Raw genomic sequence first — 16,322 nt, forward strand, 5'->3', positions numbered from 1 at the left:
AAATGTTGCAATGATTTGATGATATCCCAAACAATAAAATTAGTAACATAAAAGATTAAGGACTTTATAGTTATATATTTTTTAATAATTGTATTTGGTCCAAAATAACACAGAAAGGACGGTATACTTTATAAAACGTTAAAGTGTGTGGCCAAAAATTCAGAGTGCTATTTTTGAAGCAGTGTTCCTTTTCTAGCATTCCGGATTTGGTCACACTGCCGCCCAATTGCTGTGTCATTTTTGTTTCTGTGCGAAGTAAGTCGGCTTTTTTATTTTAAACATCAAATTACTGCTGCTAAAGCCTAGGAAATATGGCTACTGAGCGCTACAGCTTTTCGTTGACCACGTTCAGGTGAGAAAACCGGGTTAACCGATGCATCCCATTTCCAAATGGAACTTAACCTGCCGCCATGACTGGGCATAACTACAGTTCTCGCAATTTTGCAGTCCCTCTGGAAAGCTTGTCCAACTGGAGTATGCATTGGCGGCCGTATCCGGCGGAGCTCCCTCCGTGGGAATCATGGGTGAGTATCCCCAGATATCTGCATTGTTCATTTAATATATACTCCTCCTTTGGATGCAGCTTCCAACGGCGTAGTCATTGCCACAGAGAATAAACATAAGTCTCCGCTCTATGAAGAGCACAGTGTGCACCGCGTGGAGATGATCTACAAGCACATAGGCATGGTCTACTCGGGAATGGGTCCGGACTACCGCCTGCTGGTCAAGCAGGCCCGCAAGATCGCCCAGACGTACTACCTGACCTACAAGGAGCCGATTCCAGTGTCTCAGTTGGTGCAGCGCGTGGCCACTCTCATGCAGGAGTACACTCAGTCTGGGTAAGACAAAATCAGCTCTCCGAGTTGTATTCCCTGATAACAGATCCCAATCCTTTCTCCAGTGGTGTGCGTCCTTTCGGTGTTTCCCTGCTGATCTGCGGCTGGGACAACGGCCGTCCGTATCTTTACCAATCGGATCCTTCGGGCGCGTACTTCGCCTGGAAGGCCACTGCCATGGGCAAGAATGCAGTCAACGGCAAAACCTTCCTGGAGAAGCGGTAAGTACTAGTACCAATCAAACTCTCCAAATAAACACAATCCCTAATAAATCTTCCACATGCAGTTACAGCGAAGATCTGGAGCTTGACGACGCTGTCCATACCGCCATCCTTACTCTGAAAGAAGGCTTTGAGGGAAAAATGACTGCCGATAACATTGAGATCGGGATTTGCGATCAGAATGGATTCCAGCGTTTGGACCCCGCCTCCATCAAAGACTATTTGGCCAGCATCCCCTAAACGTTAAGCGCCCCGCTAAGATTAACCCAAGCTAAGCTTTTTTGATAAGTACGGGACATTAAAAATATAAAATTTCTAACTTTGGTGTTATTTGAAATACAGTTTTTTAATGGAAGCCGTAGGTAGACCGGTTCACTTAGCTTCAATGGTCTCAAAATATCCCGCGCAAGTCTCGGGGTCGAATACAAAGAGATTACGGTGCGGTGCTTCCATTTTGGTAACAACCTTGATGACCTCTTGAGCCACTACGCCGCCCACTACTGCCACAGCTGGAGAAATCTGGGCAAAGATTGTTCCTAAAGCTTCGTCACTCAGGGCTGAATTTGGCAGAAGTTCGTCGCGAATCCCGCGAAGCAGTTTCAGATCCGCCGCTCGGGTCTTGTAGTTGGGATCTCGCTGGTGGGTGCTCCGGAACTTTTGTAGAACACTCAGCAGCAAAACGCCTGGTCCATTACGTTTAAGCTTGCGCAAATAACTAGGCGCTGTTATATCGAAATCTAGCCAGACCGAATACGCAGGATAATCCACTTCGCGTTGTGTTGGAATGGACACAGTTTCGTACTTCTTTTTCTTATCTGGGTTCGATACGATCTTGTGTTTGATTACATCCCTGGGAAAAGTACACATTCATTAATATGATTTTTTTATCACAATATACTAAGTCATTATGGAAGTAGGTCTTGGTTAGCATATTCTAAGACTATTAATGACTTCTCTCAGGGGTTTTAAGGTCTACCAGAGGCAGAATCTAAACATTTAAAAGATACAACATGCAAAAACATACTCGACATAGCTGTGCTTTTGAAGACTGGCAAAGTAGAAGCCGAATGTGCCCCAGACGTCGGTGGCAATGAACTTGACTCCCAGCTCCCGGCAAATGGTGTCGATGCGCAGCAGTTCCTCGTTTGTCTCGCCATTAACAACCACAACGTCAAACTGGTCGAAGAACTCGGCTGTCTTCTCCTTTAGCGGTTCTCTGTCGGCGGAGATGTCCACCATCGGATTAAGAGCACGTGCCCGCACCAAGGAGGCCTCGGCGCGGTTGGTGTTCAGGGATTCACGTGCGGCCAGGAATTGCGAGCAAAAGTCCGCTTCAGTGACGGGTTTATTATCCAACAGCTTTACGGAGTTAACTCCAGACAGAATGATATTCTTGGTTATTTCCGCACCAAGGCCACAAAGTCCGGCGATAAGGATCTTGGCCGTGCGCAGGCTGGAAATTCGCAACTTGTTAGAGCGCCATTGCAAAAAGCCGGCTTTCTCACACTCACCGCTTTTGCGACTCCAGACCCCACAGGCGAATTTGTCTGTCGTACAGCTCGTTCTCCGCCTCCGTGAGCTCCACTGCCGCCTCCTTGGTGTCCATTTCCACGCCCATAATTGATTTCTAATAGTTAAACTCTTTTTATTTGCTCAAAGCCAATTTTTTCGCAACTAGAATTCGGGGACGCCAGTTGTAAGCACTAACGCGTTTTCAAACCACCAGAATGACATTCACGGTATCAGTGCAGCCACTATTGACGAGCTACGGGACAATATACTAGCTACAAATGTTGTTAAATCAAGCTAAACAGATTTTTTAATAGAACTCAATTATTTGTAGGTGAATAACCATTTTTTTTTGGTAATAAATATGTTCTAATTGATGGAGTTTAACAGGAAAAATGTTTGATTGTCTAAAAATTTTTTGTTGCAAATTTTATAGCAACAGGATAGAAACTCATGTGGCTATTAAATTGCGTTTCTCACAGACACAAATCTGTAAACTAGCTGGATTTGACGGAAAAGAGATAGATAGTACACATAAGCAATCGGATGGTGGCAACCATGAAACACATTTACTACTGAACTGTTTTTACGATACTTGACGAACATTTAATTTTCCGGTAAGCATTTCTGCTTTCTTACTCTGTAATTGAAAATAATTGATTGTTTTTGCATAAGAACATGTTGCGAAATTTATGCAGACTGGTGGGCCAGCAGGTGGGTCAGCAAGCACGTTTCACAGCCTACCGAAAATTTTCCTCAACAAAAGCGCTGCGTAAAGGTACGTACATAAGTTGGCGGAAAAGCCGGTGACATAATGTGGGAATATATTAACCGTGACACCTAAACCATTCCAGATCCAGCGCTCCAGGAGGCAGCGGAGTCCGGTCCACCCAAGAACATTCTGGTAGAGAAAGACAAGAACATCACGCTGATCGGAATCAATCGACCGCAGCAGCGCAATGCCATCGATTCCCTCACTGCCTCGCAGCTCTGTGACGCCTTCGCCAATTTCGAGGCGGACGACAACTCCCCGGTGGCAGTGCTGTACGGCGTTGGCGGATCCTTCTGCTCCGGCTTCGACATCCTTGAAATCAGCACTGACGAGAAGGAGGAAATCAGTGTGGACATTCTGATGCGGCCGGAGGGCTCCGTGGGACCCACACGCCGCCAAATCAAGAAACCAGTCGTGTGTGGCATCAATGGGTACTGCATAGCAAATGGCCTGGAACTTGCCCTGATGTGTGATCTGCGCGTCATGGAGGAGTCCGCTGTTTTAGGATTCTTCAATCGTCGTTTCGGTGTGCCAATGCTCGATGCTGGCACTATTCGTCTGCCTGCCATGATTGGCCTGTCCCGTGCTTTGGATCTGATACTCACAGGACGTCCGGTGGGCTCACAGGAAGCACACGATATTGGCCTGGTCAACCGAATAGTGCCCACTGGCACTGCTCTAGGCAATGCCCTGGAGCTGGCCACATGCATCGCAAAGTTCCCGCAACGTGCCCTTATTCACGATCGCAACTCAGTCTACTCGAGCACTTTTGAAACATCTACGTTCCATCAAGCGGTGCAAAACGAGGTGATGTTCACTTCGCGAGAAATTATCGAGGACATGCAGAACGGCATCAAGTGGTTTAACCAGAGTAAGTTCTTTCAGTTCATTCGGTGTTTTCTTATTCTTATACATGCAACTTCCTATAGCCTTCAAACCGGACACCACGCATTCTTGGTTAAAGCGGGATCGCTCCATGGCCGACTGGGACGATGAGGAAGTGGCTGAGGCTGCTGCGCAAAAGGAGAAACTAAAAAAGGAACAGGAGGCTGCACTGGCCGAGGCTGAAAAACAAAAGCAGGCCGAAAAGTCCCAGAAAAAGTCAAAGAAAGCTGAAGAAAAGCCTGCTGAAAGCGCAGATAGTAAAGATCCGAAAGACAAGGCAAATGAAAAGTAGTGACGCCTTATCTAAACAAAAATTAACTGTTCCAAATCATTTAATATAATTTTGTATATAACGCACTCATCAGCAGTTCCAAACTGTTCCATTCGACTTTGCTAAGTTATTCAAATACATTACTTAAACGAAACCATCTGATTGAGAGTTAATGGTCATAATATTTTAACTTTAAATTCGTCACTATTTGATTGGCTGATATAGCTTTTATTTTTGAAATATTTCCATTCTAATGGGTTCCTTTGATCCCTTAAGGTGTCTTGACAAGGCAAATGAAAAGTAGTGACGCCTTATCTAAACAAAAATTAACTGTTCCAAATCATTTAATATAATTTTGTATATAACGCACTCATCAGCAGTTCCAAACTGTTCCATTCGACTTTGCTAAGTTATTCAAATACATTACTTAAACGAAACCATCTGATTGAGAGTTAATGGTCATAATATTTTAACTTTAAATTCGTCACTATTTGATTGGCTGATATAGCTTTTATTTTTGAAATATTTCCATTCTAATGGGTTCCTTTGATCCCTTAAGGTGTCTTGATCTGGGTCTTGAAGCACCAAAAAATCATATTTTCGTGAATTTTTTTAAAAGATCTTACGACAATTTCACAAATTTAATTTATTGTACACTAATGTTTAAGGTTTGACCAACATTGTGTAAAAATTTAAACCAAAAATTTTAAAAATTGATCCGTTGAGGCAGGCTTGAACTTGAGCACACCAAAAATCGTGTCCTTGCGGTAGGCATAATATCTCCATCAATTTTTATCTGAAATCAAAAAGCCAAGATTTTTCTGATAGTGTATGTGTCTGGCTAGTCTTTTACGAAAGATTATTTTTTTTTACAGCTTTTCATAAAAAATATCATTTTTAAGTAAATGTTGGCCATATTTTATCTCATAAAATGAGTTGTAATTGAAGATAAAAAAATCCTTTCATCAACGACCCCTTAAAAACATGTCTAAAAGAAGTGTGCAAAAGCAGAAGTCGATCGGTGCAATAGTTTTTGAGAAAACGCGACTTCCAAAAAGTGGTTTTGAGAAAAACGCGTTTAAAGTGACGCATCTGCTCGACGCATTTTTCTTCGCTCGACTTGAAATTTTCGGACAACATTCCTGACACTTTGTACTATTATTTAAAAAAGTTTGAAAAAAATGATTTTTTTAAGTGTCAAGACCCGCATAACCCCTTAAGTCTGAAAAAAAGATTAGGATAGAATTAGAATTTGAATTAGTCAAATTTTTTTTAAGCATTTCAACCTTTTTCTTTAATTCTCAGAATTGATAAAATTTCGATTTAATTTACCTACGCATATATGTACAAATAAGTTTTCTTATAAACCAACATTTTTAGAAATCGCCCAGATAAAAACCTAACCAGTATAAAAAGAACAGTTTAGCTACCAAATTATCAACGATTTATGATAGTGTTTATAGTCTGTGCCAATTATAACTGATATTGCTTATCGAATAGCTGAAGGGATTTCTTCGTGGTGATCACGTCCAGGGTTGAGGGTCGAGCTGAGGAGGTCGGATGCGATAAGAGTAATCGGCGTGTCTGTAGGAAAGTTTTAATTTTATGACGTCGTGACTTCTTTAGGTGCTTGCGATTTCTCCTTGACGTCCAGCACATGGAGCACGACCTTGGCCAGCTCCTGGGCATTGACCCCCGCCTCCAGGAGCTCAAGGCAAAGGTCGAAGGCCGTTTTGGACAAACGGGTGTGGATCAGGGCCGACATTCCATGCAGGGCTATGTGCAGCGGCGGCGATGTGTGGAGGCAAAGAAAACTACCAGTGGTTGTCTGAGCCATTGGCTTTAATCCCGGATCTTCGTCCGGCTCGGTTCCTTGCGACATTGTTTTCGTCTGATTGTTGGCTGGGTTGACAACTTAAAACATGTGATAGTTATATCGGGTAGTAACGGCAGTCAGGATCAGTCCCCCGGCAACGGAGACCTTGTTCCAGAAGTGGAAGCGCCTCAGATCCCTCGTGGCCAATGAGTTCCCTTCGAAGGACGCATCCCACCAAATATGGGTGTCCAGGCAGTGAATGGCCATTAGAAGGACCAGTAGTCCGGCTGAAATCTTCAACCGGAAGCCCACCATTACGAGGGCCAGCAGGACCTTTAGGACGTACTTATAGATGATGTGCCACAACAAGCACTCCAGATCCTTGAAGTTAAGGTAGGTAATCAGCAGAAAGGAGACAACAGCCTGTCTTCTGGAATTCAGCATCATTAGGAGGAGGGCGCTGATCGGTCCACAGAGCTCCATGTACCTGGTCAGGCTCCACAGCGTCGGATTGGCGGCCAGGCGCATGTGGGCCGCCATCCACAGTATTCCCGTGGCCCAGAATCTCTCCCTTTGGACCACGAGCAGCAGGGACCCAGTAAGTTGCGTCGTCACCTGGAGGCTGATATAGACTCCGGCTACCCAATAGCCACAGTGCCACCTCATGCTCAGGATACTCCGCAGCAGGAACCAATTTTGGCTGATATACAAGGCTTCTGCCAAGAAGTTGGACACTATAAGACACCTTGCCAAAGTGGTCAACAAAAGCTTCATCGCTCGGTTCTGGTAAACTTCAAGGATAAGAGGGTCCATTGTTCTTAGCGACTTGACAAATAATATCTCTAATTCTGATTGCGATTATAATATTAACTTAATATGCGCAACTTAACTTAATTTTTAAACTGTTTATCTGGGATACCTTGTTAAGAAAAGTAACTATGTAAAAGAGGAAGAAAAGCTAACATCTAATGATTAATTATTTTTTATGATAAATAGGTATCTAGCTACGAAACTGATTTTTAAATCAGTAAGAAATGCCACGACTACTGAGTTTTGACAACAAATTTCATATACACATATATATGTATGTATGTATATATAATTAAAAAGTATTTTTTTTTCAAGGACTCCAAATATTCCAGTTTACGGTATACGGTGTACGTATGTACATATGTATGTTGGTATTGGGACCTAGTGGTTTCTCGACTTACAAATATCGTACGATAATTGCTGATCAGCGCGATGCACATTAAGGAACTAGCATCACTTGTTACTTTCTCGTGGTGAACATGGAGGATATCTCAATGGAGGTGTCCAATTTTAATGACCAAATTATTTAGGATCTATCTTAGTGTATTTGAATATATGGTATTCAGCTAAGGGACTTGTTTGATTTAGAGCCCTAACGAAACATAACATTTTAATTTCTTATTTAAAATTTTCTCCTACGTCCTAGAAAAAAATAAAGAAATTCTTATGTTGAAAGTTTTACTCAAAACACATACATATGTATATGTAACTACAAAACCGAGATATGTACTCTGTTCAAAAATGTGTATATACATATACATAGAGTCGAAAATTACTCCTAACATAATACAAAATTATACGGGGGTACATATATAAACGCCAACCAGAATGACTGAGTTCCCTCTTTTTCGAAGAATGCGCAGAAGAACATATAAATAATATGTTAATTATTATCTATATAATGTGTGAAATAATTCAGTCAAAATAAATTATGGCAAACAAAATCCAGTTGATTGAATTTGGTTGTAATTAATATACTTTATCTTAGATCGTTATAAAAGACATAAATACAACCATTAAAAGGCTAGATAATATCGATAAGAAATCGTTATTGAAATTATCGATACATATCTTGCTCATTACTACGTGGTCTGCTTTGTCATCACTAAAACAGGAGGTTTTTGGAATAAAGTTGGCCATAAAATCATAAAAGTATAGTAATCCTCGGAACTTAAATAAAATTTGGGTAAGTAATATCACAGTGCCAACCGCACCATTAATATAAAGTATTACATTGAGCGATTGTTGACATACACGTTATCGCAAATCTGGCTTCTGGCCGGCGTCTATTTTATTGAATTGCGTGGTGCTGATTAGAAAATTCGACGATTATCAAGTAATGGAAATTTATTTAATAGAATATAGTTCAGTAAGCAGTGCATTGCACCGAAAGTTGTTTACATCTGACCTTAGCGCGCGCACGCCCCGGTGACGTCATTCCTCATGCACCTAGTCCCCAACTGATATAACCCTTTCAAAGGCATTCAGAACTACGCATTCCCAGCTTCAATCAGAATCTGATTTGAAAAAATTATTTAATACCCTTGCTGAAGCTGCTTTATTTTTTCTGAAATTTGCAAATTTAAATAAGCATTAAAACTCATTACTCATTCTTTTGAGATATTTGAAATGAGAGTTAAAAACTTTCTTATTTCCTGTTTTTAATAGACTGGCCAGTGTATTTATCAATAAAAGATAATATAATTAATATTATTGCTTGTGCAATAATTTTGAAATCTCAAACAAATTTTGAATTCCTTCAAAAAATTGGAAAGTAAAAAAAACAAAAATTGTGGATTTAATCATTTTTAATTTCTGTTAGTCATTTCGATCTTACTGTTAGCTTTAAAATAATTTGTACTTATAACTTTTTATAAAACATCGCTGGTAGGGTATAACAAATATATAAAAACTATAGTTTGTTTTTCAATGGACGTCTGAAAAACTACCACGTAAGCTAGCACCTCTGGTGATCAGGTTAAGAAAATTATAATTGCTTCGTGATTAATTTAATTGAAACTATGAGAAAGTGTGAGGCAAATGCACACATTTTGTACGGTTTTGAAGATGAGGAGCTTTAACTGCGCTCTATGCAGCACATTGTGGTTCGATAAATGTATGTACATAAGTATAAATATATGGATGATCATTAATACGCATATATTACATCACATATCACATATGCATGACCTCCTTGTATATAAAAATATTTAGTTCCCATAGAACTCTATACCGGATTCTTAAATATTGTTAGCAGAACTCAAGGTTGTAAGCGGTAGTTAATCTTAATATTAAGCTCTTCGGTACATTTTCCTTTGGCGCAAGCCATTCAGATGTGCATTTCATAATTTTAGACGATGAAATAAATATTCAATTAGTATGAAACTAAGCGTTTGGAAGTTGTAGAAAAAATTCGCGTGTCACTTAACCTCATCTTCTGAAATTTAAAAAACAAAAAATATGCAAAGCATCTGCCTTGTTTTGTATGTTTGTCTTTAGTGAAATATGTAAAGTTATTGGTCTAAAGCTCGAGAAGGTTTATCTTACTAACAGGTTTGGACCGGCCAAAGTACGACAACCGTAAAGTTAAATAGAAACAGATTATGAGAGGCATGGTGTTTTCACGGCTAAACCATTATCATCAAAATACCGGCAAACCAAAAACCGATCGATTAGATTTGGAAAAGTTGCAGCTGGTTCTAAAGTGCGAAGGCTAACCTTTCCGGTGATGTGCTGGACCTATTTTTACCTTAAGATAATTGCATTGTTTACTAGCCCAAAAACTCCACCGTTTTATTTCAAATTCAACTAATCACTTAGGAGCTGGGCGGTGCACACACACATAGTGGGTGTTATTTCGCAGATGTTTACAATTTCGCGGAGATTAGGACGGGAGATTGGGCTACGTGCATGCCGCTAATCTGGGGAACTCGGGGGAAATAGCCACAAAATGCACACGACGGCGGAGAAAAGCTCTGACGTTGTCTCACCGCTTTGCCTAATCGATTTGTTTTCGTTTTGGCAAGTGTGCGAACGGTTTGTCAGTTCAATCCGAAGTCGTCTAGTGAATGGACGTGTGCTCTGGCACTGCTCCACTGAAATAGTGCAAATAGATTGAAATCTCAAAGAGACCCACAGTTTTTGGACAACCGACTGTGCGAAGAGGAAAGTGCGAGTTTAAGAAGTTTTAAGAGTGCCTTTTTTGGAGGAGCAAACAGGTTGGTTTTCCATCTGGACTGCAGTGGCGACTTGTTGAGTCATTGCAACAGGATTTATATTTTCCCCGGATCAGTGTTTACGTAAAGCCAGCCCCAATAGTAGAAAATCAAGAAAAGCCACTTCATGTAAGAGTTTTTCGTAGCTTTCAATTTGCCTAACCAACTCTATACACTTGTGAATTTCATTTTGAAGCCCTCTGGCTCTACGATCTTGGCTCAAGTTTATGTAGCGTTCACTCTTCATTTGTCAAGGTTTTAGTTGAACAGTAGCTGTTCATATCGGAAGGTTAGGTCTTGGTTTCTTTAAATACCCTTGTGGTCAGTTAATTTATTCCATGAGTTAGCAGCGTAGAAAAAAAAGTCTTGCTATTCCCCAAACTAAATCCAAACATGCTTAGAATTTTGTGGATCGCCTAAAACATAAGAAATGTACTATTTATTCGCTTTTTGTACTATAAAGATAAATTAACATCCAATCACATTTGCAAGGGCAATCAAAAGTTCCGTACCCGACGCACTCGCTTTTTCGTGTTCTACTCGATTTATCGTATGAAATGAATTAATTCTTTCGTTTTCGCATTTTAACTAAGCTGAGCATTTTCTCTTTTTTTTACGGTGAATGAACTTTGACTGTAATTATACATGGATACGAAGTGTAATTTACCGCTTAAATTGCAAATTGTTTCGAGTTTGTGAAAAATGAATTGTCACTCTTTCGCACTGCAGTCCGCATGTCAGGCAAACTAGTGTTACAGTTAAAGTCTATTTGTCAAATTAGATAAAGAGCTAATATTCAATTGTCAGATATAACAGATAAATAACACGTTTAACAAAATATGGACTTGAAAAAATACTTTAAAGAATTACTTGTTTATACACATTGTTTTTAAAGAGAAGAATTAAATTGGTAAACAAATTTGTAAAGTTTTCTTAATGTACTAATAAATAGTCAATCTTTGACCTCCTTCCAAAAAAAACCCAACATGTTCTTAGAAGAACATTAAGAGTATGGTCAATGGGTAGTCACTTTTTTTCGCTTGTAAAACTTACTTCGGTAAATAATCTTCTAGAAAAGAATAATTCTGTAGATGTAAAAGGATATTTTGTGACAGTTTCCTTGTTAAAACATTTAATTTTTTTGTTTGGATAGAAATTTTGGAATACATTTTTTACGTATTATATCGCAGTGAATCATCACGCTCTTGCAACGTGATAACGCGCCACAGCAACAACAATAGAAAACTACTCTCCCTCTTCCCCCCTTTCGCTCATCTTGCTCTCTGATTCTGTTTTATTCTTGCTCGCTCACTCTCTCGTTTAAGCTCCCACGTTTTCAGCTCCCTTCAAAAAAAAGCAAGAAATTGGCAACAGGCCACGCAGCTGCAAATTTCAAGTTCAATGCGTGTTTTTGATAAATGGACAATGTTTGCTGACCACGGCTGCTTTTTGCCGGTTTTTGGACACATTTAAGTATGTATTCACATATGTACTTATATCGCTCTCCCTTGGCTCCAGAGACAAACGGTTGTTTTGTTGACATGCTGACGGCATTAGCTTTTTTCTCACCTTCTCTTACTATCTCGTACCCTTTCTTTTGCTATGTTAAAAGCTTTCGCTTGTGATCTGCTGTTCTTGCATTACAAATACATATATGCACATACCTAAGTATGCGGAATTGTTGTTCTTTCCACCCTATCTCTCGATATACAGGGCAGTAGATAAAACATTTTACAGAGGGGTATAGGAAAAGGTAGAACGACGGAAAGCAGATCACTTAAAACTGTTATTTTCGACGAAAAGCGTTTTGCGAAAATTTGTTAAATATTTTATAATTACATATTTTACTTCAAGGATTACAAAGTACGTCAGGAAAAAATCAAGATTTCTTTAGTTGCAATTTAATTTTGTAGTGTCTAATTTTTAAATCTTTAATAAGGCAACTATTTAAAATGTTAAGATAAATTCAAAAAGAATACCAAAAGCAATTGTTTAAAATACTGATGGAAAATTGCAGAAGTAAATTTCTAGATTAAATTAAAATTTTAAACAATAACCATAAAAATACATACGTAAAGCTATCGAAGAGAAAGCAAAGTCATCTAATCATTAATTTTCGGGGACCAATTCGCCTAGAACCCACTGGTAACGCCCCTGTTCGACACTCTCTTCTAATCACCTTTTTGGTGTCTATTCCCATAAGCATCGCATGATTTTTAAGCTCTTGCCTGACCGCAGGTTCACGTGTTTAATTGGGTTGTGTTTCCGTCCAGGGTTCGAAGTACACCTGACTGTCCAGTTTTGTAAAATCTACTTATTCACAGGTGTTTGAATCAAGATTGAGATATAGATAGAGCCACGCAGCCATCACACGACAGGTTGATAAGGGCCACCAACCGATTAGGCCAAAGTCGCCGCGTCTAGACATATCAAATATAACCCTGACCTTAGCAATAGGCGAATTTACCCACCGGCCAACATCTAATCTTCAAATAGAAGCATACCACTCACACCTGCAAAAGCTTTCCAGCGACTAATCTAGAGCTTGGGAGCGAGCTTTTTGGCAGCTGCCGCGACTTTTCTTCTTCATACGACAGAAACTTCCACACAGCAGTTTTAAAACCCAAGTTAACCAAAGCGGCTTGTCGTTAATTTGTGCTGAGGCAGAAATAAAACATATTTTTTGGGTGTAAACCAGGTACAACAAAATGGGTGTCTCAAGTGCAATTCGTCGAACGTGGACAAGTGTTTGCGGTTCACTTATTGCTGAATAGTTTGCAATTCTTGTTAATTTGGAAGTGCGTATGTGTGTGTCTGTATAACAAAGCATGCTAAAGTTGATTGAACAAGGAATTTTCCACGAAGCGTTTTGCCCCATAACCTTGATCCAAGGTTCCTAGTTCCTAGTGACCCACAAAACACATGTTCCGCATATTCACCACCTGGTGCTTTTTCCCACACACCGGCTTTTTCATTATTCATGCTGTGCGAATCCTGACACAAGGACGTGGCCAGCGATTATTGATTTTTTTCCTCCATAAGCCATTAGCCGATTAAAAATTCGTATTTGGCAAGAATTTAGTATCAAAGGTTCGGGTACTCGTCTTGACTCGACGACACCTCGGGGTCTGGCCATAAAGAGCTGCTCGAATCACCTCCCCAAAGCGTGTCAAGTTCAACAAGCTAATTGCCCAAGCCACCAAGTTGGCACACACTAATTGCTATTTTGTTTATTTCGTTGCTAACTTTTTTTTTTTCTTTTTTCCCACCGACAGTTAATGCAAGATGCCGCCCAACGCCCAAGCCGGTGCCCAGTCCATCACGGACTCGCTGCTCGCCGCGGCTAGTGCCGCCGCCGATTCGGGGCAGAGCCCCACCAAGCTGCAGGAGGACTCCACCGGAGTGCTCTTTGAGTGCGATGTGGAGACCACCGACGGTGGCCTTGTCAAGGACATCACCGTGATGAAAAAGGCCGAGAAGCGCCGCCTGAAGCTTGTCTGGCGCAACATCATCGCCTTCGGATACCTCCATCTCGCGGCCCTCTACGGCGCCTACCTAATGGTTGCCTCCGCCAAGTGGCAAACCGTCGTCTTCGGTGAGTCTAACTAAATCTTTATCGCGGGTATCCAAAACATTTTTAGCGGACTTTAAAAACTTAAATTTAAAAAATATTGAGTTGAGTGTTTTAGTGTAAAATTACAAGCCCTATTAGCCGATATCATATCCGTAAAGTAAAACTTAAAATAAAATTATTATGAAAAAAATGGTAAATGGTTTTTTAGGATTAGACTAATTTAAAAATAAAAGCGTAGTGTAAAAATGGTCATTATAATGAACTTTGTTTTGACAACAAGAAATTTTACTAAAACGTAATTGCTAAAGGCAAGGTTGAATTAATAAAAAAATTAATTTCTCAATTATAAAAACATTTTTCTAGAAGAGCATTGCTCATATAAAACTAGTTTGATCTTTCAAAAGCAAGCCTATTTCTTACAAAAACCGTTCTTAATTGTTAAATGCATTTTGCTAAATAAATTGAGTAAGACTTAGCAACTATGTCATCTTCTTGACGCGTGCCGGACTCGCGAATATTTATGGGTTATCTATGGCTTTGGCCCTGATAACCCTTACTAAGTCGTATTTATGGGTCTCCGGACAAATCATGCGACAGACTGCTGATCAGGCTTTCCTTAAACGCGATTACCTTTACGTGCTGATATTTGTTTTCGTCGGAAATTTAAATGCCTGATGCTAATACATCTGTCTCTTAGATATAGCTTATAGATATAGTTAAACCAAAAATTGGACCCAATTTTTGATATATTGTGATAAAGCTTTAAATTAAATCATAAAATTAAAATTCCTTGCATTAATTTTCATATCATTTTCGATTATATTTTCACTTACTAATTAGAATTACTCGTTTTTATGATTCCAGCCTATCTACTATATGTAGTTTCTGGTCTGGGCATTACTGCCGGTGCCCATCGTTTGTGGGCGCATCGCTCCTACAAGGCCAAGTGGCCTCTGCGTTTGCTTCTGGTCATTTTCAACACGGTCGCTTTCCAAGATGCCGCCTACCATTGGGCTCGTGACCATCGTGTCCACCACAAATACTCTGAGACCGACGCCGATCCGCACAACGCCACCCGTGGATTCTTTTTCTCGCACGTCGGCTGGTTGCTGTGCAAGAAGCACCCGGAGGTGAAGGCCAAGGGCAAGGGAGTTGATCTATCCGATCTTCGTGCCGATCCCATCCTCATGTTTCAGAAGAAGTATGTTTTAAACTGGAACCATTTAAATGGAGGAAAAGTCTAATATAATTTTAACTATTGCGTAGATACTACATGCTGTTGATGCCTATTGCCTGCTTCATCATTCCGACCGCGGTGCCTATGTACTTCTGGGGTGAATCGTTTATGAATGCCTGGTTCGTGGCCACCATGTTCCGCTGGTGTTTCATCCTAAACGTAACCTGGCTGGTGAACAGTGCTGCCCACAAGTTCGGTGGCCGCCCCTACGACAAGTGAGTGTTAAAAATAAGCCAACATTTTTAATGGGTACTTACAATTAAAAAAAAAAAAACTATTTGCAGATTCATCAACCCCTCGGAGAACATCTCGGTAGCTATCCTGGCCTTCGGCGAAGGATGGCATAACTACCATCACGTGTTCCCCTGGGACTACAAGACGGCCGAGTTCGGCAAATACTCGCTGAACTTCACCACCGCTTTCATCGACTTCTTCGCCAAGATCGGCTGGGCCTACGACCTCAAGACCGTGTCCACGGACATCATCAAGAAGCGTGTGAAGCGCACCGGTGACGGAACCCACGCCACGTGGGGATGGGGCGACGTAGACCAGCCCAAGGAGGAGATTGAGGATGCCGTCATTACACACAAAAAGAGCGAATAGGCAGGTTGAGCTTATGGCTTATCAAGGGAGGGTTTACCAGAAAATCAATCAAATCCAAATAAAACCAAGTAACATAATTTTCCATTTAGCACATGTCCGCGGAACAAATTTCCTAAAAGAGCAGATGAAGCCCATTTAATTAATTCTAAGATAAAACGTTGATGATAACTGTTTGTTGTATCTCGAAAACTTTATACCGTCTGTGTTAAACCAGCTCTGGAAATGTTTTTATTTCGCTCTGGAATTGCTTTTTAAGAGAGACGCAAACTAACTTTGTATTTATACATGCATATAATTGCTTAAAACCTGGATATCGATGTACAATAGACGGCAATTGGAGCTTTTCATTCACTGTTATCTCGAGGTCACTTTGTAATTTGAGAGAAATTTTCAGTTCAAAGATATAAAAAATTATACAAATAATGGAGGAAAACTTTCCGTTTCAAAGAAAAAGAAATACCTGCAAATGAAAGATTTTAGTATTTAGCGTAAGCCAAAAACACAAAAAGAATTATCAAGAAACTAATATATTAAATATATAATAAACGATCGATGTTAGAAAACTAAAAGGCT

At 40.2% G+C, this 16,322-nt stretch overlaps 6 protein-coding genes across 7 annotated transcripts; 3 read left to right on the forward strand and 3 right to left on the reverse strand.

Annotated features, from left to right (window-relative positions):
- Positions 1-194: 194 nt before the first annotated feature.
- On the forward strand, positions 195-1,394 carry LOC108044608 (proteasome subunit alpha type-2). Its single transcript, XM_017123670.1, has 5 exons — positions 195-352; positions 448-524; positions 584-839; positions 902-1,057; positions 1,123-1,394. Exons 1-5 carry the CDS (start codon positions 312-314, stop codon positions 1,295-1,297), a joined length of 705 nt encoding a protein of 234 aa, XP_016979159.1. The 5' UTR covers positions 195-311; the 3' UTR covers positions 1,298-1,394.
- Positions 1,378-2,795, reverse strand: LOC108044607 (SUMO-activating enzyme subunit 1). The gene is made up of 3 exons (XM_017123669.2): positions 2,569-2,795; positions 2,082-2,510; positions 1,378-1,907 (listed from the first exon to the last, which is right to left on the reverse strand). The coding sequence occupies exons 1-3, from the start codon at positions 2,673-2,675 to the stop codon at positions 1,430-1,432; spliced, it is 1,014 nt and encodes a 337-aa protein (XP_016979158.1). The 5' UTR covers positions 2,676-2,795; the 3' UTR covers positions 1,378-1,429.
- Positions 2,796-3,091: 296 nt separating this feature from the next.
- Positions 3,092-4,931, forward strand: LOC108044590 (probable enoyl-CoA hydratase echA8). 2 transcript variants are annotated; one of them, XM_044457005.1, is made up of 5 exons: positions 3,092-3,183; positions 3,242-3,344; positions 3,421-4,209; positions 4,268-4,500; positions 4,784-4,931. In XM_044457005.1, exons 2-5 carry the CDS (start codon positions 3,245-3,247, stop codon positions 4,796-4,798), a joined length of 1,137 nt encoding a protein of 378 aa, XP_044312940.1. In that variant the 5' UTR covers positions 3,092-3,183; positions 3,242-3,244; the 3' UTR covers positions 4,799-4,931. The 2 variants fall into 2 exon arrangements, with proteins under 2 accessions (XP_044312940.1, XP_016979135.2); XM_017123646.2 differs by lacking the exon at positions 4,784-4,931 and having other exon boundaries at positions 4,268-4,648.
- A 990-nt stretch (positions 4,932-5,921) lies between these two features.
- LOC108044591 lies at positions 5,922-6,376 on the reverse strand. The gene has a single exon (XM_017123647.2). The coding sequence runs from the start codon at positions 6,374-6,376 to the stop codon at positions 6,098-6,100; it is 279 nt and encodes a 92-aa protein (XP_016979136.2). The 3' UTR covers positions 5,922-6,097.
- Positions 6,377-6,409: 33 nt separating this feature from the next.
- LOC123036935 lies at positions 6,410-7,560 on the reverse strand. The gene is made up of 2 exons (XM_044457089.1): positions 7,533-7,560; positions 6,410-7,158 (listed from the first exon to the last, which is right to left on the reverse strand). The coding sequence occupies exons 1-2, from the start codon at positions 7,558-7,560 to the stop codon at positions 6,410-6,412; spliced, it is 777 nt and encodes a 258-aa protein (XP_044313024.1).
- Positions 7,561-10,170: 2,610 nt separating this feature from the next.
- LOC108044589 (acyl-CoA Delta-9 desaturase-like) lies at positions 10,171-16,318 on the forward strand. Its single transcript, XM_017123644.2, has 5 exons — positions 10,171-10,338; positions 13,611-13,930; positions 14,774-15,110; positions 15,176-15,361; positions 15,431-16,318. Exons 2-5 carry the CDS (start codon positions 13,621-13,623, stop codon positions 15,747-15,749), a joined length of 1,152 nt encoding a protein of 383 aa, XP_016979133.1. The 5' UTR covers positions 10,171-10,338; positions 13,611-13,620; the 3' UTR covers positions 15,750-16,318.
- Positions 16,319-16,322: the final 4 nt, after the last annotated feature.

Source organism: Drosophila rhopaloa, unplaced genomic scaffold, assembly GCF_018152115.1.
Source record: "Drosophila rhopaloa isolate 14029-0021.01 unplaced genomic scaffold, ASM1815211v1 contig_155, whole genome shotgun sequence".
Classification (NCBI taxonomy): Eukaryota; Metazoa; Arthropoda; class Insecta; order Diptera; family Drosophilidae; genus Drosophila; species Drosophila rhopaloa.